Source organism: Typha latifolia, chromosome 1 (assembly GCF_019914945.1).
Source record: "Typha latifolia isolate L0001 chromosome 1, TyphaL0001v2, whole genome shotgun sequence".
Taxonomy (NCBI): Eukaryota; Viridiplantae; Streptophyta; class Magnoliopsida; order Poales; family Typhaceae; genus Typha; species Typha latifolia.
In genome coordinates, this window is record NC_133086.1 from 16,331,357 (window position 1) to 16,356,800 (window position 25,444).

At 36.8% G+C, this 25,444-nt stretch overlaps 3 protein-coding genes across 4 annotated transcripts; 1 reads left to right on the plus strand and 2 right to left on the minus strand.

The window, feature by feature from the left end:
* The first annotated feature begins 228 nt into the window (after positions 1-228).
* LOC140780723 (putative L-ascorbate peroxidase 6) lies at positions 229-8,156 on the plus strand. Its single transcript, XM_073126444.1, has 11 exons — positions 229-483; positions 1,247-1,340; positions 3,251-3,378; positions 3,528-3,598; positions 3,767-3,809; positions 3,895-3,991; positions 4,157-4,240; positions 6,245-6,366; positions 6,708-6,774; positions 6,867-6,968; positions 7,683-8,156. The coding sequence occupies exons 1-11, from the start codon at positions 309-311 to the stop codon at positions 7,684-7,686; spliced, it is 987 nt and encodes a 328-aa protein (XP_072982545.1). The 5' UTR covers positions 229-308; the 3' UTR covers positions 7,687-8,156.
* A 511-nt stretch (positions 8,157-8,667) lies between these two features.
* LOC140786123 (EIN3-binding F-box protein 2-like) lies at positions 8,668-11,284 on the minus strand. Its single transcript, XM_073134378.1, has 2 exons — positions 11,125-11,284; positions 8,668-11,047 (listed from the first exon to the last, which is right to left on the minus strand). The coding sequence occupies exons 1-2, from the start codon at positions 11,147-11,149 to the stop codon at positions 9,216-9,218; spliced, it is 1,857 nt and encodes a 618-aa protein (XP_072990479.1). The 5' UTR covers positions 11,150-11,284; the 3' UTR covers positions 8,668-9,215.
* A 7,239-nt stretch (positions 11,285-18,523) lies between these two features.
* Positions 18,524-25,288, minus strand: LOC140798842 (uncharacterized). 2 transcript variants are annotated; one of them, XM_073152934.1, is made up of 6 exons: positions 25,156-25,288; positions 24,903-25,048; positions 21,380-21,633; positions 20,810-20,900; positions 18,852-18,918; positions 18,524-18,761 (listed from the first exon to the last, which is right to left on the minus strand). In XM_073152934.1, the coding sequence occupies exons 2-6, from the start codon at positions 24,959-24,961 to the stop codon at positions 18,708-18,710; spliced, it is 525 nt and encodes a 174-aa protein (XP_073009035.1). In that variant the 5' UTR covers positions 24,962-25,048; positions 25,156-25,288; the 3' UTR covers positions 18,524-18,707. The 2 variants fall into 2 exon arrangements, with proteins under 2 accessions (XP_073009035.1, XP_073009027.1); XM_073152926.1 differs by having other exon boundaries at positions 21,380-21,638; positions 25,156-25,287.
* Between the last annotated feature and the right edge of the window lie 156 nt (positions 25,289-25,444).

Here is a 25,444-nt window from a genome sequence, read left to right on the forward strand (position 1 = left end):
TCAGTATTTTATATAAAAAGATAAAATATAATTTGATTTGTACCAATCTTATCCAAATCTAAAAAAATTAATATTATCTTTATATATATATATTGCTAATAAGCCATGTAAAAATTAGTTGATAAATATTCATATATCACAGTAAAAAAAGAAAATGTGGGGGTGTTTTCATAAATTTCCCAATACTATAACGGAAATACATTTACAATCCGATCCGTTATCATCTCTATCCGTTTGTGCGACTGACAGGAAAACCGGGAAGGGGAGGAAAGCGAGTCCGAAAAGAAGAGGAAGGTGGAGTCATCACGATGCTCCAGTTAAGTTGCATTCCATCACCATCATCGAGCTTCTTCTCCCTGGCTCTCAGTAGGAGGAGAGCAGCAACCAGAGGAAGAGAGAACTCTTTCGCCTATCCCGTTCCTTGCCAATGCCTGCGGCAGCCCGATGCCGACGATAGAGAAACCACGAAGCAATCGAATATATGTAAGCCACTCTTTTTCTGTCCTTGTAGGTGTTATCTTTTCTTTGGCTCGAATCACAACCCAATTTTAAGTATCTATAATTGGAAGATTGCATGAATTTATAGACCGAAGACAAATTAGCAGTCAAAAGATTGGATTGGTAGATCTTTTACTGAGATTATCAAGATTTGTGTGAATACGATACCTCCTTGTGAATCAAAAAGCATCAGCTAATTCATATCTGAGCTTGTGATAGTTCATGTTTAGGTTCTCAAGCTACTGCGTTTTTTAAAATTGATTTTTTTTTTTTGAAAAAAAAATTTCCGTAGACTTTTCAATGCACACTTGGAATTACATTCAAATCTGGCAGTGGATTAGTCTACATAATTTATTTCGAAAGGCTAGACTGGCTAGGTTGTGAGGTGCGAAAATTGTTTAGTCTGCTCATGAAGGAAACATTGATATTGGGATATAAGTTCATCTACCTAATACTATCAACAAACTAGCGAGGATATGGACCAGTCAACCATGTCATTCAGCTCGTTTACTTCTTTTACTACTATTGTGAGCAAGTCACTGAAGAGTCATGCATTCTGGGAGTTGCATCTGGAGGAGAGGTCTTGCAGGCCAGCCAAGATTGCCTTTTCTTCACAAATTTGAGCTTTTTGAAAGATGGTTATCACAACAAATATTGGCCAGCCTCTTATGCTTCTAAATACAGAGCTTTTTCATTCTCAAGAATTTGTCTAGATTGGTAACAGTGTTTGCCTGATGTCTGACCACAGGTAGTGACATATCTTCCCACTTTTATGGAAGGAGAAGGCTTGCATCTATAGCAGCACTTTCTCTTTTGGTTCCCCAGCTTCACACAGCACAAGCGTAATTTCCTGTTTGCTTCTTCTTTTCAGTTTCTTAGCCTTGCATTTGCTTTCCTCATACTTCTGTTTATACTCCTATTTGTTTCCTCTGCAGGCAGTATCTTTTGTAAGTGGTAGTACATTAAATCGTTATTGTCATGCATTTGATGTATCTCAGGAAAATACAACAAAAACAAACTATATCGTCGTCACTGCACAAACTTATGAATACTTTCTCTTTAATCTCTTAACTCCAACAAGCTTAGTTGTATTTATAGAGGCTTCTTTAGTGGATTGACATATATGGAGAAAATGAATCCATCGTGCTGTATACTTATTCAGTTGGACAAACATTACATTTTAATCCTCATAAATATTACTTTCTTGGAGTTCCCTAGCTTCTGATTAACATAATGGCAACCTTAAATTTAGTAATTTATTAGATGATAATCTGGTTAGTAGTATGATTGATCTGATTTATGGCAGTTGAAACAACATCAGAGTTCTCCTGAAAGGACTTGAGAAACTAATTACAAGGTAAGATTTATAGGATCAGAAGGCTAAGGAACATAAAGCTGATCGATGAAAAAATTTGGATTATTTTTTATGGTTACAGCAGAAATTCCAAGGAGCATTGTATCCCATGCGCATCGTAACTCATAAATGGAAGCTAGATTAATTTCAAAATGATCCCAGCTGGTAATGAAAGTCAATAGCCTTAAATTCAGTTTGAGGGTGAAAGTGAATCTTCAGTTACATCCTGCTTCTTTTCCCATTGTATCAAGATCCTTATCCATCTGATCAACAGACAGAAGAAGCTGGGTTGAGGGGGCATTGTATCCTGTTACAAGTCCTAGTCATATGACAAGTTCTTTTAAATTTAATAGTTTCAACATTATCATGAGCAATGATGAAAGGTAGTAGTTAGTAGGGAAGAAGCTTAAGTGAAATCCTCCTTATTTTAACATTTTATCATGCATGCTCCTTATCATCTTATTAAAAGTATTAGAGACACCCAAAAGTGGACACCTTAAGAGTTAAATCCTTGTCCCTTTATCATTATCCCATATTAAGTAAAATAGACCAAAGAGGAAGTCCTCACCTATCTAATACTTTTTCAGCCTCGCCTGCAGTTGTGATGGATGTAAGTTTGGCATGTATCCAGGTTTTTAGTCTTTGAGACAGACATCTTCAAATGCCTTGTGATGTCCTTCAGCCATCTGATGACTCTAGCACTGACAACTGAGTCCATAAATACTGCCAAGCATGGAAGATAGACAAAATGGTTCCCATGCAAAAAGGGAAAAAGGAAAGCTTATGCAAAGTTGAATAGATCCTTGTTGAAGATAAGCTCATCCTAATTTTGTCCCAAAGTTGACTTATCCAAACAATACATACTTGAACAACTAGTTTTGCTACTCCACAGAACATACTCTCGCTGAGCTAGACAGCACTTCTGAACAAGCTTGTTCTACCCTAAGTACTTTCGGGTAAATCGTATCAAAGTGTTAATTACTCAAGTATGATAGGTATAATTCATTCCTGACTGGAACCAACAGGAATCTAAACTTATAACAAAGCTTTCTATGGAAATGCTTGTGATTTCGCCATTACATTGATTTAGAAACACTAAAATTAAAATATGATTGAGTATAGGTTGATCAAAACATTAGAGTTGATTTAGAAGTATCTATGCCATGACAATACTTTGTCGAAAAGACATATGTAGAGATTATGACAGATTGAAAGATGTATGATTTGACCTTGGTGTCTGCCTCTTTACTGAGCCTTCTTTCTTTTAAAACATGAACTGATGGAAATAATCTTCTAAAATTCTTGCTTAGAAAGTTGCTGTGTCTATATGGCTCCAAAAGCATCTAGAATTTTGAAATGTTTTCCCTTCTTTTAAGATCTATTATTGTTAATTTGTAGGGATACATCATATGAAGAATCAGTTATTCGAAATGGTGTAAAGAATGTCATATCCAAGGCCAAGGCTGCTGGCATACTTCGTTTGGCTTTCCATGACGCAGGAACGTTCGACATGGAGGATAATTCAGGTTCTTGTTTCACAGAGTATTATAAGAAGGTTTTAGTACGACACAAATTGTCTATATCAACTGAAATGATAAATTTTGCTTGAGATTATTAGATCAACTTCTGCAATTTTGTGTAAATTATAATGATTCTCCTTGGTAATCTTTTGCAGGTGGTATGAATGGCTCTATAGTTTATGAACTTGACAGACCTGAAAATTCTGGTCTTAGTAAATCTGTAAAGGTACTTTGTCAGTTTCTTGCATTTGTTGGATCCTTCTGTTTTGTCTTAACAAGAATTGTAATTATGAATTCCTAGCTATAAGACATTGATTATTTGTTAATGATGATGATGCCAACTACTAATTCTACTTATTTTGTCAATTTACAAACTTGGTTTATCATTTAATAGGTATTAGAGAAAGCAAAGAGGGAAATTGACAACGTTCAGCAAGGTATGGTGTACACCATTAAAGGACAGGGTTCTTGGTTTTGGTCAATTTTGTCTCTTTTCTAATTGTTATGGATTTTAACTGCTAGTTTCTTGGGCCGACTTAATTGCTGTGGCTGGTGCTGAGGCAGTTTCACTATGTGGAGGGCCCACCATCCCAATTAGACTAGGCAGACATGATGCAAGGTGCAAGACTGCTTTTGTATTGTTGCTGTCTTAGAGATGCTATCTGTTAGCTTTAGTTGAGCTTTTGACTTTTCAATCCTGCTTCTTGACATGTTGGGATCTTTAAGTTTAGCAGATAACTGTTTACTTACTCTCTTCTCATAGATGACAAAACTTGCCTTGTAGAAATGCTGATCCTGAAGGAAAACTTCCCCAGGAATCACTGGATGCCTCTGGCTTAAAAATATGCTTTCAAAAGAAAGGCTTCTCGTGAGTTCCCCATTTTAACAACAGGCGTACCTGGTATTTCCATCAGTATATAATTAGTTGTTACATCTTGCAATGAATAATACTTGTTGATCTTATTTCTTGTATTTATGGAGGAATTCATTTCCTTGAATTGTTCTCCAATGCCACTTTCTTGATATGCAGTTCCATAGCTCTTATGCAGTCCATGTTCCTTAATTCATTTCATGTGTGTTCTATTTGGTTACCCACCTCCTGCAGTCCCTAGAGCCTAGGGTACTCTTCCATTTCATGAAAAAGGTACATTTAATCAAGAATGGCCATGTTGGTTGGCACGACCCCGTGCCAAGCCGTGCCGGTCTCTCTGCCGATGCTGAGCTTCTTTTTTTTAAATTAAAAAAATCTATTACCTTCTCTCACACCAACTCTCTCTTATCAAACTCTCTTTTCTACTAACTGATGTGGCCATTAGTGACATATTACACAGGCACATGTAGAAAATTAGTTTTAAGTCAATTATTTTTATTATACATTTGTTATTTATGATGTTTAGAGTTATATTTACTTTTTCGCAATTGTTTAAGGTGTTACTTGTTTATTGTCATTTGTAGATCTATATATAGACCCATTCTATTTTCTTTTGAGGTTAATAAAGAAATAATTTTTTTTTAAATCTCCAGAGGTGTGAAACTCCCTTTCTTTTTTTTTTCTTTCTTTCTTTCACCATCATCAATCCTAGAATCCTAACGATCCAATTATTTTACATCACTAACTCTTTCTCTTATTAAACTCTCTCTCACTTTCTCTCTTTCTCCCAGTAACTCTCTCTTATTAACTCTCCCTAAAAGAAAAAAAAAACTCTCATTCTCTCCCTGCCCCTCTCCCTCACCGACTACCACCTCTCTCCCTCTCCAATATTATTTTTTATTTTTTATTTTTCTCCACGTCTCTCTCTCTCCCTTCTCTCCTTCTCTTCCCCTCTCTCTTCTTCCCTCCCCCACTTACTGTCGTAACCCACAAACTCTCTCTGCCTCCCTCTCTTTCTCTCTCTCTCTCTCTCTTTCTCTCTTTCTCTCTTACCCATACCCGTCTCGAGCGGGATCAGTCGAAACTAGGATCCATGAGAAGAATACAAAAGGGGCTTTTTTTTAAAAAAATTGTTCAAATTGAGGAAGTTTGTAACTAATGGTGCTTACAAGAGAAAAGCACAATTAATCAACTCATGCATTGATTTTGATTTTGCCTGTAATATGCTTCTGCTGTAGCTTAAAAATATTAATAATGTCTTCTTTTTTAATATTTATTACCAAATCCAAGACAAAAGATGTCTCAAGTTCTCAAATCTGTGTTCATTTATCTCATATGTTCTGGACAGCTGCAGTGAGGTCTGATTGTAACCTGTATAAATGATATGGAAAGCTTTCATTATAGTAGCTTAGTTTTGTCTTACAGAATTTCTTATTTGTGATTTTGGAAATTACATTTTAGTTCCTTCTCCCTAGTGTAGCTAATTAGATTTTTCTCTCCAGTGTTTCAGGATTCAGAGTATGGTTACCAATAAGTTAAGTTACAGGTTACCAGTTAAGACAAACTGGATCAGATTTAGCAATGTGTTCTACCGTAAGAGCTGATAATTGCAGCTATATGGTCAACTACATAGAGGCTTTCCATGTGCTGACTGAACTGCAACTAGAAACTTATCTTTTGCTCTTGAAGAAATAGATTCTGTTGTATTAGCTTATCTGGTGGTGCTGGATTGTTCCAAAATGATTTTCCCAGCACTATTCCAAGATGAAGTTACTTCTTTCCTGGTCCCATAAATGAGATTTAAAAAAAAAGTATTAGTTCCATTAGAACTGTAGAGTACCATTATTACACAATAATAGAAAGATATATTGTGTTAACCATCTAGAGAGGGGAAAGAACAAGAGCAATCATATGATTATATGTCCCAAAAGATACATAACGTCAACTTACTGAATATATATTTCGCATTGCTAGCAAATTTTGACTATCCATATTATTCAGGGCACAGGAGTTGGTTGTATTATCGGGAGCACACACAATTGGTGGTAAAGGTTTTGGAAGCCCCACTACTTTTGACAATGCCTACTTCAAAATACTTCTTGACAAACCATGGACCTCTTCAGGTGAGCGGTTGAACTACATGTTTTTGTTGTTTTCATCGGTCTCTACTGTAAAGCTTACTGCATTCTGATAATCCATATGTTGGATATGATATAGTTGCTTGAAACACAGTAATTGTTATTTTGGTGTTTGGATCCATGCACATTATCACTATCTAGTTTCTAGTATAGGAGAATGAGTGCACTAATTGCATGAACTATGACTGTATTCAAAAAATTTGTTGTAATTAGTCCTTTACCTTTTAGTTTAGTCTTTTCTTTTATATTTCACTCTTATGGTATCACTGGTGACTCATTCGAAGTTTTCTGAGAGCTAACATAATTTTCCATTGTTTTCCACAAAGCTGGCATGTCAAGCATGATAGGGCTGCCATCAGACCGGGCACTTATCGAAGATGATGAGTGTTTAAGGTTTTTCTGCACATCACCAGCTTTCTTTTGTTTTATCTATTTACAGAGATAGATAAGAAGTAACTGATGTAAGGGATACTCATAATTTGCAGGTGGATCAAAATATATGCAGGTGACCAAGTCAAATTTTATGATGACTTTATGACTGCCTACATTAAACTCGTAAACTCCGGTGCTTCATGGGAACAACTTAGGTAAAGAGTTTGTTATGATAAACCTATCTCCATAGCAAGAGCATGTTTTATTCTGTTTCTCTATTGTTATCGTCATAACAAGAGCACTTTGTTATGTATAGGTCCACATGAGGTTACTGTTGAATTGGATCAGTTATCTTCTTATCCTAGTTGATTTGTCGTCTGTTACAACTGTCAATAAATAAGGATAGAGGACCAATTTCTCTTCACTTGATGTGCCTGTTGAGAAACATGTAGCCACTTTGTTATAAGCAATGAATTTGGATAGCATATCTATACTAGTCGTTTTCATATCTTCTTGTTGATGTTAGATTAAGTAGCACTAACTATATTTATCTGACACATTTATTATAGGTATAATTGTGTATCACAATATTCCTGACAAGTAAGCATTGTAGAGTTTTGTTTTATTTTTTATGACAAAGAGTGTTTGGTGGGATTCGAAATTAAGAGAGTGACCTGCTATGATACCATTGGAGAAAAACTTTTTTATTTTTTATGACAAGGAGGTTTTGGTGGGATTCGAAATTAAGAGAGTGATCTGCTATGATACCATGGAGAAAAACTTTTTAGTTACAAGAGAGTGGAGAATGGTTGATTTGAACTTGTGTCTAGTATCCAATGTATGTGCCATAGTCAAGAATGTCCTGCAGCTAACCTTGACAGCTTTACGTTTTTTCTTTTTTCTTTTTCTTTTTTTTTTTATAAATACAGGTAACCTTGACTATTGCCAATATTAAGATGAAGTGCTGGTAAAACGATGCATGATTTCATAAGTGCAGTTACAAGTGAAGGGAGCTTGGAAATAGAAACAACTTTCCAGAAGTATATGTCAAAAGAGCATATGGGAAAGGAAGTTGAAAGAACTCCAAATGCCAACGATTGCTTCACCACAACCCTTACTAACATCTCTCATCCAAATTCGCAATGGGAAGGCAAACATGGGATCTTTTAGCAATCAAATTGTATGAATGGAGATGCTGATATTAGGGTTTTATGATTTTACAGTAAAATTCACATGCAGAATGCATTTTGATAGTGCATTTCTCATATTTTCTATGATCATCAACGACTCCAGAAAACAAAAGTGTTCACCAGCAAACCCTATTAAGATAGAACTATTTATTATATGGTGTGTCAAATGTTGTTTAATTTATATTAACATTTTATAAATTTTTAAGGTTCTTATTTGGAGTTTCACCTGGAGGCTGGAGGCCTTGCTTAGGAGTAGCCACAGTAGATTCCAATAAAGCTCTCCATTCAACTTTAAAGATCCAATCAAATTTATATCAAAACAATAAAAAGATCCAATCAACCACAAAATTAGGAATTATAAAGCCTTGATGATGAGAAATTTGAATTTGAACGTACCAACTTTTAAAGTAGCATAAAATTTAGTCCTCTCTTTAATTCATTCTAGTGGGAATCTAATATATGCTCTCTTTTTTTCTTTACCTGTGTATCATTAAAGGTACTCCCAGTGAGCTATAATTCTCCTCACATATATCCAGTTAGATGGCAAACCCATTCAATTGTTCATATGTCGTTTACATGGACAACAAGTAGAGAGAATAAACAAAGCACCAGAAAATTTCAAATCATTCTTCCAGCAAAAACAAAACATAGAAAGGAGGTATAATCAAACAGTCTCCCAAATAAGAACAACCCATAAGAACATTCTCAAAAAGAGAACCACCTATAAGAAGAAACAGTACTTATTTATAAAGAAGGTTGCAAAGATTACAGTCAGCCAGCAGCCTGCAAAAGAGGGGGGCTAAAGGAGGGGAAAAAAAAAGGCAAACCAACTAAGGTTGTCCTGCCGGGCATGCTCAAGAATGTGCTGCCATAACCCACCCCAAGCCCCCATGAATCCCAGGCATCCAGATACAAACTGCCAAAAGCAAACCAACCATACAACAAGACCCACACAGACCCACTGACTCCTACAAACATTAAAAGTAAATAGAAACCAATAGAAACCACTCAAGATATGGATAGGAGACAACCAGGACAAGGTGTAAAAGTAGTGTAATCACAAGGACCAATGCCAAGATGAGAGGAAAGCAAGCTTAGCCAAATTCAATGGCAAGCCAAACACCTCAAACAGATCCTCCCAAAGTCCCATGCAAGGGAGAGATCTGCCAAAAAGAGAATTAGAAATTGGCCATTGGAGCTTGGAAAACTAGGCTCTCAGTTATGCCAAGAGCCAAAAACCAAGTCATATGTACTGTAACAATCTTCTTCTCCTCAGGAGAGGATATCACACCACCAGAGCTTCTCCTCCAGCAATCCTATGTCTTGTGCACTGATGAGGTTGCAGAACTGAAGGTTGAGCCCCTCCAAGGATCTTCCCATGTTGCCCAACAGTGGCAAACTCTTCTGGGTCACCTTGCAACAACCTGCAAGAGAAAGGATGCGAAGGAGGCTAAGCTGCCTCGCAGAGACCAAGATCGCGACACCGTAGTCGGTGATGGTGCTTCTCGACATGTCGAGTTCCTCAAGCACACAACAACGATCTGAGATTTCCAAGACGCTGTTATCTGTAACATTCGTACAGCCATCGAGATTAAGTAACTTCAGAGTAGCTCCATGTTTCTCGACCAGAGTAGCGATGGTCGTATCCGTGAGATTAATGCAGCCGCTGAGGTTGACTTCCACGAGCCCCGCCGCAGAATTCCCGATCAGAGGAAGAAGCCCGTCGTCGGAGAGACTAATAAAACCACTCAGGTCAATGGCCTCTAATTGAGGACACAGCTTGCCGACCAGAGCTAAGCTGTCGTTAGTAAAACCTGGGCAAGAACAAATCTTGAGCGATCGAAGAGACTTGCAAGAGGGGAGTTGAGTTGCAGGATGATTTCCTGTGTCCTTGATGCCCAAGCATTTCACCAGTGATAGCTTCTTGATCTCTGTAACAACGAGGACGGCGAGAACGCCGATAAGAGTGACTCGGTCGCATTCTTCCAGTTGAAGAGACTCGAGTTCCGTCGCTTCTCCGGCGAAAGCTCTCATACCAGCATCCGTTATATAACAACACCTTCGTAGGCGAAGGTGCTTCAAGCTCGGGCAGCACTTGGCGATCGATCCGAGGGCCAAATCCGTAACCCCGCCGCAAGAATTGATCGCCAAAGACTTGAGCTTTCGCAACCGGAGGGCGTTCGCCATGACCCAGAAGCCCCTCTCGCCGACGTTCTCGAGGCGGCTAAGGGTTAGGTCGACGACGGCGTTGCCGTAGTAGCCGATGAAGCCGAGAGAAGCGTCGCCGATGGGCAGGCCTTGGAGAGTGATCCTGGCCAAGGTGGAAGACGAAGAGGAAACGAGACCGGCGATTCCTTGGTCACCGACGAGAGGGCAATCCTTGATGGTTAAAGATCTCAACTTTGGGCAATGACGACCTATGGCTTGCAAACCTTCGTTTCCCACATTAGCACACGACTCAATCGTCAGCGACGTCAAGTTAAGGCAATTCTGCGCGATGGCGATCAAGCCCTCGTCGGAGATCAGGGGGCATTGGCTGAGATCAAGCTTCTCCAACATCGGGCATCCCTTGGCGATCTCCGACAAGCCGGCATCCGTGACCAACGGAACGCTCCAAACCGAGAGAACCCGAAGGGAGGGACAACCACTGGCGACGGCAGCGAGTCCGCAATCCGTGACGCCGCGTCTCAGGTTACTCCCCTCGACCGAAAGCTTGCGCAGACCGCCGCGAGTAGCGATAGCCATGGCGGCGAGGCTAACATCGGTAGCCACCTCACCTTCAAAATCCCGGGTAAGAAATCCATCGCTCTCGACTTGCTCCTCTCCACCCTCTTCATCTTTAACGATGTCGGAAGAACGGATGGTAGTCAGAACCGCAAGCCACCGCTTGGACACGCAAGCGGAGGCGCTGCGCTCGCGGCTTCCGGGGAGACGTCGAAGGATTTCAAAAAGGATCTCGTTTGGAAGAGAATCAAAACAAGAAGGCTTCTCCTCCTCCTCCTCCTCCTCCTCTGCAAAGAGGGCGAAGCGAGGTCTCTTGTGAGCCGGGTGGTAGAATCCACGGAGCTTGGGAGCGTCAAGGAAGAAGGGAAGAACATCATTTCCTGAGGAAAAAAAAAACACGATTTTTAGAACGTCAGTATTACACACACACATAATAAAAAGAATCTAATTTCTTTACCTCCATAGTTGAGGAGAGCCGCCATGAGTGTTAGTTAACTCAGAAGGAAACACCAGCAGCGACGACAAAGACGAAGGTGGTTGTGAAGGAGCACAGAGGAGATGGGATGGATAGATAGATAGATAATAGATATAGTAAGGAAGGATTCATTATGGGATATAATGTAATGATGATATGGGGAGGTATATAAGTAGTACTTTTGTTGTGGGGACCACGAGGACCAGTACAAGTACCCATCCGCACCCACGTGATCGTTTCTCCTTGTTTGGCCAGGTGCATTGCATTTGCCCCCACACCCCACACCCCCCCACCTCCCCCCTTCCCCTCTGCCGGATTCTCTTTCTTTCCCTTTCATTTTCCACCCTAATAATATTATTAGAGAATTCACGACTCGGCTTTTTTACCTTTCAAATTTTCGAATAGTACCCCATATGCCCTAATAAGTACCACAACTGTATACAATTTTATGTATACATTTCTACGAACCATTGCTGATGAGATTGGTCCAGACTAGCTCCAAATGAATTGGAAGGAGAACAGTGATCGAAACCGACGCATAAAGTCTATCATCCTGTCCTTAGTGCTGTGGAAATAGCATAAAAGTGTGGTGGTGGTCTGGTGGATGGGTTAATATGGGTTGCATACCGCACTGCCGGCCTCCGAGGACAAAAATCCAGGTGAATTGAAGAGCTCCTCTCCTGCCTTTCGGGTACCTCCAGCTTTTTAAATTCCTCATACGTTGAGCGTGAGTGTTTGGCGAATCAGGATAATTGTAGAGATAAAGTAAATTTTTTTAAAAAAAATATTTATAGAGAAAGATAACCGAGTGACTAACTGGGCAGCCCGCGAATACTAAGTATATTTGTATCCCAGGATTGTGTTTTAGAGTCTACAAATTGTTCTCTTCCCCCCCACCCCACCCCCACTAACGAAGGCAGAAGTGTTACCTCTTTAATCCAACATTGGCTCACTTTGTCCTTCCTCTTTTCCTCTCACGTCCATACATACGGCTAAGGAAAAGGGGCCAAACTCAAAAGTGGAGGTTGGAGTAAGGAGTGGTACTCCGTGTGACTACGTGGTGGAAACTGGAACCAGGAGTTTTATCTTCTGTTCTTCGTTCAAACAGAGACAATTTTGATCAATGTGGGCCATCAAATAGTCTACACCAATTCCTTTTTGTTGTTTGTTTTATTCCAGTGGCTGTTATTGAACTAAGGATGAACAGTTCCAGACGTGATGGAAATTGGAATACTATTGTGTGGCTACGCAGTAGTAATAATTAAACATAAATAATAGATTGATGCTAATAAGAGCGGTGACAATGAGAGGAGAAAAAAGTTAATGTTTATCTTTACATGGCCAACTCACATGAGAAAAGCTCTTATTTTGACTAACTTCTCTTTTAACAAATATAAACTAAGAGAGACATTTTTGGGTCTTTATAGTGTCCTTGTTCAACGTTCCCAATGAATTGGATATCCCAATCGTGGCAAATATTTAATTAGCTATTTAGTTTAAATACTAAGTACCACTGTTTTCTTAATGATAAAAATATTTAATTACCTATGTGTGGTATCATATAAAGGGATTAAAGAGTATGGTCACTATATATAGTTATGTTTGAAGTGTATAGATGAAAGTTATAATTAAAGTTTAAAGACCACCATACTTTTTACTACTTACAAGTTTTTTTTAGTGTAAGCTTAATTTGATTAAAAATAGGGATAGTTGTTTATTTTTTTCCCTCTCATTACTATTTTCACTATCAATAAAGTAGAGAACAATAAAGACTATTTTTTTTTTATTAAAGGGGGGAAATAGACATAAATAGAAAGATAGAACAAAAAAATACTTTGCACTACTGTAGTAAGTTAAGTTAAGAAAAAAAAAGTTATATTTAGTAGGTAAGAAAATTACTTCTTTAATTTATTTTAACAATCAAATATCAAAAGTAATATTTTTTTTAAAAAAAAAAGTGAATAATTTAGTCTCCCACTTTCTAACAATTAATGGCAGTGAAACCAAATAGTCTTTGTTCATTAAGAAATATTCAATATATATATATATATATATGCATATATACTATTCTATTAAGGAACAAAGAAAAAGAATATTCAGGTCCCCTGGCCTGAAATCCTATTCCAGTATCCTGCATGTATGTGGGTGGGTGCTGCTATTAATTTAGTCAATGCATTGGATTTTCTAGAATCCCTTGTCTGCTTGTGTGTGTATATCCCTTCAAATATTTAATTGTGCATAAAATATATTTAAAACACTTGCTTTTTGTGTGATTACTCAGTAAAGCTGATCAACAATTAAATTTAATCAATTTGATAAAGTAAAGATAAAAAGTAGAACCTATATTACAATCAAAATTGAGGGGTGGATTATGCACTGCTTACAAATATAGTTTTTGAAAGCATAATTGACTTAGAACTTGGGCAATGATGTTGTTATACATGCTTCATGGAGTACATTCTTTGTGAGCTAACAATGCTCTTAAAAAAAATTGCTTTCCTAAAACAAATGGTTTGACATTAGCTAATGCAAAATTATGCAACCTTGACACCTCCAACAAAATTGAGAAAGTAGTTTAAACAACTCGATAAAGGAAGAGAAGCTAAAAGAAGGCACGTTAATGAAGTCCACTGCACTTTAAGAGTTGAATTCATATCTTTGAAGACCTTTGTCGTTTATATATCTCCAAATGCTCCACCCCACATTGAAGCAATGGGCGAGCAGTCATGAGAGCAGTGCAATAGTAATTTGTTCATAGATTTTGAAGCCTCATGTCAAAAAAGACTCAAGTGAGATAAATAATTGATTGTCAATGATGCAGTGCAATCTTGATCGGGAGAGCTCCTGCAACAAACCTCCAGATAAATATTTTTAATCCTAGGCTATGAAGCTTTATAGCTCCAGAAAGTATGAGAAGTCATTGATCGCCAATATGAGTTTTTAATAATCATCATAACAAAATAGCTCTAAGCTTCACTATAGAATACATTCTAACTATGCTATAAAAAAGAATGTTTTTCCAAAACAAATGATGAAAGGGTGCTCACAAAATAGAGAGTTGACCCCACCAATCAAACCAATTTTCCACCTCATATCAACCTAGCTCATAGCATCCCTCTTAGAAAAGATGGCATCAACTAATGCACCAGATAAAAGCAGTGGATTAGATGACTGAGGAAACCAACAAAAGAGTTCGCGAAAGAAGGAGAAGCTGAAGAAAGCAAAGCACTTTAGTGAAGTCCACTGCCACCTTAAGGAGTTGAATATATATCTTTGAAGACTTTGTCATTTATATATCTACAAATGCTCTACCCCCACATTGAAGCAATGGGCAAATCAGGATAGATGATAGAAGACAAGGAGCCAATCTATTCATTGAACTGGTTATTGTCTTGCTTCAACCCAAGGTTATAATGAAACTAAACAGCTTTAGCAAATAGGCAGTACAATACTAAATGGTCCACATATTTTGGAGCCTTAGAAGGGAAGTGGGATCAATGGCTGATTGCCGGTGATGCAGCAACCTTGATCAGGAGAGCTTTTGTAGCACACCTCCAAATAAACATGTTTAACCCTAGGCTGGGAAGCTTTATAGGACTAGATAGCCGTCCATAAGCAACTGGGGGATATGGAGGAAGAAAAGTTCAACCATCCACCATTACTAAGGGTGCAATAAGCTAATTTAGTTGCGAAATTGCTAGAGCGTCGTGATTTCTGAATTAAGTGGTCTTCCAATGTGTATCCTAAGGATGTGGTTCGCCATTACTTCTAGAGAATAAACTCTTGATAAGATCTCGATTCCAGTCATACCTTAGAATGGGGTCTTTTACATTGTTAACGCTAGGAATCTCCAAAGAAGGTGGGGAGAGGCAGCCAAGGATCATGTATCGGAAGAATAAATAGGACGTTACCTACCATGCATTTGACATGAGATCTCTTAAGGCCCACGCCCATAAAGGGTGATGCCTAAGTTTGGCTTCCCAGAAGGATGTAAGAGGAAAAGTATGTTGCTTTTTAAAGAAACTGGTAGATGGGTTTGGCTTAGAAAAGAGTCTCCATGCTGACTTTGTATTCGAACTCTTGTCTTACGGATTTCAAATCTTTCAAATTACTAAGAGGACGACAAAGAAAGCCACAACTTCTCAAGTAGATGGGAGACGATCTGGAGTTGCCTCTCCACCCGACGCCTCTCATCAACGAGATGGTTGGGAAAGATAGTTATCTTCATGAAGTACTAAGGACAGACTTCAATAGCACCATCCTATTTAGAATTTTCAACCATTAAGAGTTTAGCTTGAACGTTTGATGCAACAAAGTCGAAGGCTAGCTTTTTAGATCTCGACAATAACAAAGGATTTCCTAAATAAATACTTCTCATTAGTGGCAAGCAGACTCACCTCTAGAGTTGAGGTAATCGTGCTACCATTGACAAAGGATGTCGTCTTGCTAAAATAAATTGTTGATTTATCTATATTGATCTCTTGACCCAATAATGAATAGTAAAGTTCTAAGAGTAGATGTCAACGACATGAGGAGTCACTGCTGGCGCACCCCTTGCCCGTTTCACCCTGTAATACCTATTTGAGATAAGATTTCTCTTCACAAACAAAGAGAGAATATTAGACCCGATAATGAATACCGTTTGCTGAAGACCGCATGAGGGTTTGAAAGAACCAATAGCTTCACCATTCACCACCATGTATAGGGTTGAAGTCAAAATGCAACTGAGTAGTAGGTTAGGGAAGGCCTCCGGAAGTAGTGAGATATAGTCTAAATGAACGTCCACTTTATCCGGACGAAGGCTTTCACTAGACCGACTTTGAGAAGAAAAAAAAAGGATCTATTCTTGCTTATTGAAGAATTCAGGAGAGCCATCATCTCTTGGGCTATTATTTGATTGTCAGTTATATCTAGTAATCCAGAATGAACACATTTTGAGTCTTGGAGATGAGATCTTGGTGCAAGATTATTAGAGATGAATTTATATATTACATTGCAAAGGTTAACATAAAGAAAATTAAAATACCCCTCATTTGACTTTAAATTCTAGTCTCCTTACCCTAAAATACTAATTTAACGTTATTACAACCGTTAAATTTCCACTATATTAAACATGCAAGTAAAAGGCATGGCATCTTTTATAGATTTTTCAAAAATTCTACACACACATATATATAGTAAAGAAGTCTAGAATTTTTTTCAAAAGATTAGCCCTTATGGTATATTATTAGGACTTTTGCAATTTAATTGTATTTAAATTTCTAGAGGCAATAATGAGTTCATCTATGCATCTCGAATATAAATTGTGTGCATTTAAATATAACAAAATATATATTTAGCATAGAAAACATGATAGCATTTTGCAACACTGTTGCCTATATATCCAAGCACCATCCTGTTTCCATTGGAATTAGTTTAGCAAACTGAAAAAGGTCTTCAAATAGGAAGAGACCTCCCAGTGAGTTAATGCTCCCCACCAATTTATTTTTTCTCTTTTTATTTTTTTTTATCTTCTTTATTTTCCCACATTAACATAGAAGTATGCTCCCAAATTATATATATATATATATAGGAAATAATTATATGGATGAAATGCATCTGTACAGAGTTGCACTTGCAAGAAAGTTTATATATATATTTTATAAATATAGTGGGCATAAAGGTCTGACTATGTATGCATGCACCTAAACTAGCCTCCTTCAGTACTCCCTCCTCATTTGCATCTAGTCCACTAACAAAATTCTTGTAACTAAGGTTCCAAGTATACAACGTTGGAAATTGATATGTAGACGTGCCACTGACAAAGCCCATCATGAGATTTATTTCTTCTCACTTGGTTGTTTTATTTTTAAACAAAAAAATTATTTCTCTCTTTTATAGATCATATGTCCAAGTTCGTAAGCTAATTATATGTTTAACAACAACTAAGCAAAATATAAGCCCCCCAGAGTATCTGTGAAGGATTCCAACACCATGGTCTCTATAATGAGATGGTAGGAATTGGTTGATGTAAGCTTCTAAATTACCTCAAAATGCATGAGGCATCTAAAGGTGATACAATACCAAGAAACAAACAAGCGGTAATTGAGGATGTTGGTAAGAACTTCATAATCCATTTTGATTGCAATCGAGGTTCTCTAGCTTTGAGTAAGGCTAATTAGAGGCCTCTATACAAGAGGTTCATTGGTATAGATAGGAATGACCCTAAGAAATAGAGGAGAACCATCTATAGAGAAGTCATACTAAGAGAAGTCGAGACCATAGTAGATGTCATCTATAGAGGATTTGGTTCGAGTTACTTTATATTTTATTTTTTTCTTTGGAAAATAAGATCATTTCTATCTTTCCAAAGGTAAACACATGCCTTGCTCGATCGATCACCGGAGAAGGGAGGCAGTTTTACTATTATCATTAGGTCCTTCAAGGATCTCGCCGCCCTCATAACCAAAGTGCAAAAATTTGAACTAAATATCTAAATATTGTTCAATTCCCTTCCACATCTTACAAAATAGATGGCAAAGGAGAGGATGTGCAACCAGACTCAAAATTAGTATTAAGCCCAAAAAGGGAGGTAAAACACTAATTTGCTCCGATTAGCGCGTTGATTTGTAAGTATAAAACACTTACCCAAAACATAATTCAAAGCATCACAATTAAAGGAGTTAGCTTTAATAACAATTCGAATATCATCTACAAACATAAGATGATATATCATCATTAAACTAAAACCCATCAATTAAGCCATTGTTCATCTCTTCATTAAGCACGGCAAGATAGAATTATAGGAGTATATTATTACTACTACAATACAAGCTAGACCTTAGACCCTTGGGCACAGTTACTACAACCCCAGATAACTCCTCAGATAATGGTTATAAGTAGGAAACCCAAATCTGGCCTTATCTTGTCATGAAATAATAGTCTATCTTAGGGAATACTGTCCTGATTCATGCAACAAGCAATCCTCCAAAAAGTTTAATATATAACTACAATGTGTATGTACAGAGGAAGAAAAGGACACAAGCTGTCCAACTCCAGCTGGTGGATTACAGAGGAAGAAAAGGAGGCAATGTGTACAGAGGAAGATTACAATGTACCAATCTGTGGTTAGGCTATCTTTATCTGTTACTTTTGAATCATTATATAGATATACCGAAGGGAAATAAAATTTAAAAAGTATATCCTAGATGTCATATTCAAGTAGTTTAACTACACATATGCAGCTTTGAAAGGTCAAGCCAATATCATAAATCAGAATAGGTAATCTATCTGCAATTGAGCAGATAAAAGGTCACTACCTGAATCTCCAACCAAGATCACTTCACATTTTTCCCAAGATCACTAATGCCAGTGATCCACAATTTGCTAATCCATAACAATATAAAATGAAAATTCTCTTCTACCAGATGAGATAAGGTTAACAAGCCAATAACATAATGAGATGATTTGATATTTGACGTATGAACCTACATAAGGATTTTGAGAATAGCATAAAAATTACAATTGCTCCTGAAATTCCCCATCCAGTCTGCAGTAACACAAATTTAAGAAAATCTTTCACCTAGTCAATCATACATCCCCTCCTGCTCCCAGACATCCACAAGGAAATCGACCATTTCCTGCAACATGAGAAGCCAATCTAAGCAACAACCTGATATTGAAAATGGCGACTTAAATTATAGTAAAACAATCTATTCATAAGGTCTTACAGATAGAGGGATCGGCTGAGGAAATGGCTTGCTGGTCCCAAGCAAACTCTCATAAGTTGCATTCCAACTGCACCCACAAATGCCAAGTAAAATGCATCTCAACATATGGGAGCATGGCTTGCGCAAGATAAAATATCTCTTGAGTTTAATCAAACCAAATGATGAATTAGTTTGACATACTATTACAGGTAGCCCCTCTACTAGCACAAAGGAAATAAAAGAGAAAAAAAAACAACAATTGTTGGTGGTGGCTGAAGGTATTCCAAAAAGGATGAGACCATTGCCAAACTATAAATGCCTGAAGGCTTCAAAATTGCTCCAACTAGAACACAAGGTTTCAGTGTTACATCTTATATCAAGATACTTGTCAGGCAAGCTTACATATCAGTAAATTAAAAACTGGAATACAACCTGGTTCACTACTAGTCAAAGATCCCTCTCTCAATGGTTCAATCATTGGTGGGTCCAATAAAAGTGAGCAGCCGCAATTTTCACTCAATAGGTTGGTCTTTAATGGGTTTCCAAGTCTTACGGGTTCATCCAAGGTTCAATCTAAACTGGTGTGGAAATTCCACAATGTTTGCTCACATTATTAGTTGGTTAAGAAACAGAAACTTGAACCAAGCTAATCCAAATTGAACAAAGGACTGAAAATAATAATAGTATGGAATTAACATTTAATTGGGGCTGATGGCTGCATCAATATTTCATTTCCTTCTATAAAAATGCAAATGACAATCTGTGAGCTTCAATCACTCTTTAATACTTCATGAGGCATAATGGCAGTACAGGATCTTGCTTAGTTTGCACAAGTATTAATGTTACCAGACAATTATAGTAAGTTAGTACCTTCATGTTCCTCATTTGTTTTTTATAACTTTTGTTATGCGGCCACTTCTCAAAACTATGAAGCCATGTTTGCTTTAAGTTTAGGGACCTCCCATAAACTAGTTTAGGGACCTCTGAACTAGTTTAGGGACTCCTAAACTAGTTCAGTAACTAAATAATTTTTTATTTTTTTCATATCTAATTAAATTTACTCTCAAAAAAATTAGGACTAAGAAATAAAACTAACTAATCGAGTTTGGGGCTTAGTCTCAAACCAAATAAGACCTAATATAATAATATGTTCCTAGTTTAATTCTTGTAACTCAACAGAAGAGAACTTTCATCATGCTCAAAATCACAAAGTGAATTATAAAAAGGGTCTACAAAAACCTAACTATAAGCCATGTGCAAGGTGACCTAATTAACTGAACTCCAAACTTAAGTCTCAAAATAGACAAGATAGCTTAAAATTTCATTGTTATATTAGCATTCTTTCCTTTAATTTCTTGCTTATAAATGATAGTCCAATAAATGTTCAAATGCTTCAATTTTTGAGATTGAATTGATATGTACACTAAATCAATTAATGTGCATGAAGACCACATTTTCGTGACATAAAAGAAAACAAATTATTAATGTGAATTCCCTAAGCCTCTTCTTTCATATCTTCCATAGATTGCAAATGTTACTAAGGTTCAAATGTTGCACACCTTGTGATAAATCTAATTACAAACAAAAGCAACATTAAACAGTATATCTTTGTATTGTTTATGTATTTTAGGCTTTCTTGAGAGAAAATCTCTTAATCTCCTATTTGTCCAGTTCAGCTTTTCAAGTCATAAGTCAAATACTCACATAAGTCTCACTACATAAGGGTTTAACATCATTGGCTACATGATAGCAACATAATTTTAATATCTTATGAAACAATATGAAGTATATATCTGCTTGCTTGTATAAGAGGGTATACATTCATGGTTTCTTTTGGTGCTGCTAACATATATAGTCTATGTCTGATGAAAATGTGCTGCACTTTATACAGATTTATTACAGGTAATAAAGTTTCAAAAAGCCTGTTGACTTACTCTTTCTCAGGTCAAAACCATATTACTATTTTCTAATAGACATACCTTAACCTCGGCTCCTGAACTTGTTGTGACCTAGTGTCAGGCCTTCTGTTTCCAATCCATTGCTGTCTAGTGTGATTCCAGAGAAGAAGACCTACAGTTCAAATTAAAAGTGGTTAGAAATTCTAGATCAGCAAAGATTTCTTTTCTGATAAACCAGTAAATTTTCCTTTTCTAGTCCTTACCGTGCTAATCAAATTAAGAAATCAGACCAATCTAACATAATTATGTCAAAGAAGAGAAATACATTTGTAGCAGATTTGAGAAATATTTCCCAAAAGTATTCAAAGATTCTTTGTATCATTGTCCCCATTTACACAAAATTAAGTGATTAACTGAATATTTCTAACTAGGGAAGAGAGAGAGAGAGAGCTCCCTGGATAATGAAAAATGGAAAAAGATAATTGTAGGCACTTAACTTGCTGGGTTCTGTAAGCAAATACTCCGTTGAGTTCATATATGTCAACAAAAAGAACGTAAAGTATGCAAACAAGCAAATCAAAAAATAATGAAGACTGTGCCATTGTTAACCTTAAGGAGATTGACAATATTCAATAAATAAAAAGCAATTACCATGGTTTACAAATTCTGGAGGGTTACTGCTGCTTGCTGCTCCATGTTGGTCGAGGGGTTGTGCCGATGTACTAATTGAAGAAATACTCCGTTGAGATTGAACTGCACTGTTTTCCATCTCATAAGTGCTCGTACTCCAGAAGTCCTCAGAAACACTGGGCTTTTTTACTGTTCGACCTTGAATTTTTAAACCCTTTGAAGGCTCATCTACTGCAGTTACTGGAGTGGGTTTAGTACAACATCCAAGACAACCTCTGCTCTGTTACAAACCAGGTTTAACCATGTAAACGATTAGCATCCGCTTCCTCAGATAAGATCCAGTGATTAGTGACATACTAACGGAATGAAGAGAAACTTGTTTGAAGATATCTACTAGCTCAGTTTGCTAAAAAGGCTGAGGCACCTATATTAAAGTATTAAACATTTGCTTCATATGGCAAGTTTTCATATATTGAGAGTTTGACATAAAATAATTTACACGTTAATATATAAATTGCCATCAGATTACATAAAAAACTTCCCTATCAGTATATCTGTGAACCTTCAGCTGGTTAAGATATAGTTCCCCAAAATATATTCTAACAAAACAGAAGGAAAAGAATGGAACACCAGAGAGGCACTGTCTTCCAGAAAGGGAGCTTCATTAACTATTATTAATCAAATGACCATATAATCTAAGCTTTGAAACAATGGAAGTAAAGTGGTCCTTGCAAAACTTGCCTACTGCATACTGCAAGTCAACATGATGAATAATAATTTCCAGTTCACCAAGAGAACTTTGACAAGTACACAAATAGTGAGAGAAAACAACAAATAAATAGCATGACAGCATATCTGTCATTGTTTTCACTGAAACGACAAGGCCAGTACTTTACACAATCTACATAATAACATTTTTATTTTTATATTCTATGTAACTTCAACAACTAGGCTCATCAGTAGTATATTGTAGCCAATAGTAATACGCAAAGTAAACGGACAAATGAAGAACAACCAACAAAAGAAATAAGCTAACATATCTGTTGTACACTTTGTGAGAAGCCAATGTATCTGTTGTGCACTTTACACAAACAAGAGCAATTTCCTAGACTACAAATCAAAGCCAAAACGTGTATAAGAGTTAGTTTTCTGGAGTCCATTAAATATCAAACTACTCCAAAAAGTCCCTCTGTCCCTAAAAATTCTCTATTTTTTTGAACTAACTCATATGACCACCACAAAGTAATGTTCACTAGATGGATAGGCTGCAGCATATCTTTTATCTATTATAATTTGTCAACTTTGATATTGTTTCCTGATGCATTACATGATTTGACTTATCTTGATGGCAAATGAGCAACTATAGCTAAGTTTCAGCGGAAGCATTTCCTACTTGACACATTTGGATGATTTGCGAAAACACTAAAGCCTATGGAGTAACCACCGCTACCCATGGCAACAAATATCTGAATGCAAGTATATGTTGACTACACATTTCATGTTAGACAAAGATTAACATATCTAGCATTATGAAGATAGTTAGATACTCCATAATCTACCACAAACAATCAAATAGAAGATGCTAATGGAGCTATGGAAGTACACAAAATGTTTTCACTTATACATCTAAAGTACACAAAATATTTCTTCCTCCTCATCATCTAGGGCATGCCAGCATTAGAGATGGCATGGCCAGGTGTGAGGCCACAATATTGGTGAGCGATGGAGGCTCGATGATAATGGCTCGAAATGCAGTTAAGTCTCCCTTCCTCTTTGTATTTCCCCTCTTTAGGATTTTCTTGGTTGTCAAAGTAAAAACATCAACGTAAATAAAAAAATATATCTTAAATTGGAAAATTCCAACAAAAAAAATGAATAGGCCCAAGTAAATCTTGGATCAGATCTACGGAAAGAAAATAACAGCACGGTGCATCGGCATACTACATGCTGCAATATGTGTCATGTCAGCTGCAAAACCTGTGCCAACAGCAAAAAAAAATCCTTGTATCCAATAGCTACTTTACCTTACAAGAGCAATTGTTCCTGTTTCTTACTAAAAGGTTTCAATATGATGTTATGCAAAGAAATCCTTGTATCTAATAGCTACTTTACCTTACAAGAGCAATTGTTCTTGTTTCTTATTCGAAGGTTTCATTATGATGTTATCCACATAAAAAATAAGGAACCTATACTTGCCAAGTCAAAAAAAAAAAAAAAAATGAAATAATGCAGAGCAGTAGCATCCTTCTACTTTTTGTCATTGAAACAAGTAAATTTAAGACCGTAGCACGTGTGGGTCTATTGCATGGATAACCCTGTAAATCCCTTATTTATGTGCATATCCCTCTAATCAAGTTACTTTTTGCTAAACAATAGTTAAAGACCTAACAATTAGAAGTAAATGACACTTGTACATATACATCTCCCCAAGGAGTATGTTGCATGCATCTTTTTACTTTTAATGGTTCAGTTTAACTAATAATTGACAACTAATAATATGCAACAACAAATTATGTGACAACAAAAAATATGTGGGCTACTCATGCAAGCAAAAAAAAACTAAGGATTTTGAGAGTATATACAAATAGTTATCAGAATTAGGCAGACATTCATCCTGCTTAGTGGTCGAGTCATTGGGTTACTGGTTCAACTAGTAGGTCACCCGATCGGAATCTTAGTTTATTTATAATTAGATATTTAATAGAAATATAATTCTCAAAATTAAAGATATCCATAAAAGCAATTGAATTGTATTTCTTCCATTATTTAACTAATATTTAGTTTTAGGTATATCAAATTATATGACTTGTTTAAAATTGTATCTTAATTACACTTTTAGTTTTTAAAAATATAATTACTTTTATTTTTAGGATTAAATTACCCTTAGGATAATAATAGAATAGTTCAATATTAAGGATAATAAGGTAATTTAAAAAAAGAAGAGCAATCCAGTCAATTTGCAAAAACTCATCCAGTTGCACAGTTTGCTGGTTGAACCGTCAGGGTCAACCGATTTTTACTAGATCAATTGTATTTCTGGTCCGATAATAAAACCGAACCAACTTATTGGTCAGATCACCGATCCAACCGCTTGGATTATGATAACTATGACATAAAGCAATATCAAATTTAGATACGTATACATGTAATAAGAAATTTAGAGAGGTATAATGCAAAAAAAAGGTTCCTAGATTTTTATGACATCCTACTCAGGAAAGACCAAATTTTTTGATCTTACACCAGGGAAGGAACTCCATCTTGCCCTGACAATCTCCATCAACGGTCTTTTTGCTATTTGCAGATATCTCACAGCCAACCCCATTAATGAGAAAATTGATCTAATCGGCGAGCAATACCTCATCCTCACCAGAAACTATAAAATCCTATCAACCAAATTCCACTGGGGAAAATAGCAACAAGAGAGAACGCCAGAGAGAGAAATCTAACAAGTTGGAATCTTGGGATGGTTCGCTTAGAACCAAAGCAATCCCCAAAAGCAACAAGAGGGAGAACACGGAAGGAAGAGATCTGAAGGAATGATTACCCCATGCAAGCCAGAAGCTGGCCGATCCAGGCAGAGAAAGATGTGGTTCTGAGGTGCATCTAGCATCTAACCCCTCATCCAATCCACCCCCACCGCCACTGCAACCGCTCGAGCCCTTCAGGAAGAGAAAGGCTCAAACTTGAATCCTGGAAGCAACAAAAAAGGCAAATAAATATGGAAGGATTCAGAAAATAAGGCATCAAATGGGGAATTGAGGAACCCTAGAGAAGGATTGGAGAGAGAGGTATCCAACCTTTCCCTTCCTTCCCGAATCGATCAGGCCACAAGAGCTCGAATTGAGGAAGAAATGGAGTAAATGGGGGAAGAGAGAGGGGTGGAATGGGAAAGGGCTTTTCACTTTGTCCTTTGGGCTTCTATTTGTCCCTTTGGATGGTTGGTAGGGTTGATTGGGTTTTTTTCTTTTCTTTTATTTATTTACCAGCCAGTGATATAATTTACATAGTAACGGTAAGAGGACATTTTTGTAGGAAATTTTCTAAAAATAAGAGAAATATTTTATTGAATTTTTTTTATAAAAAAAA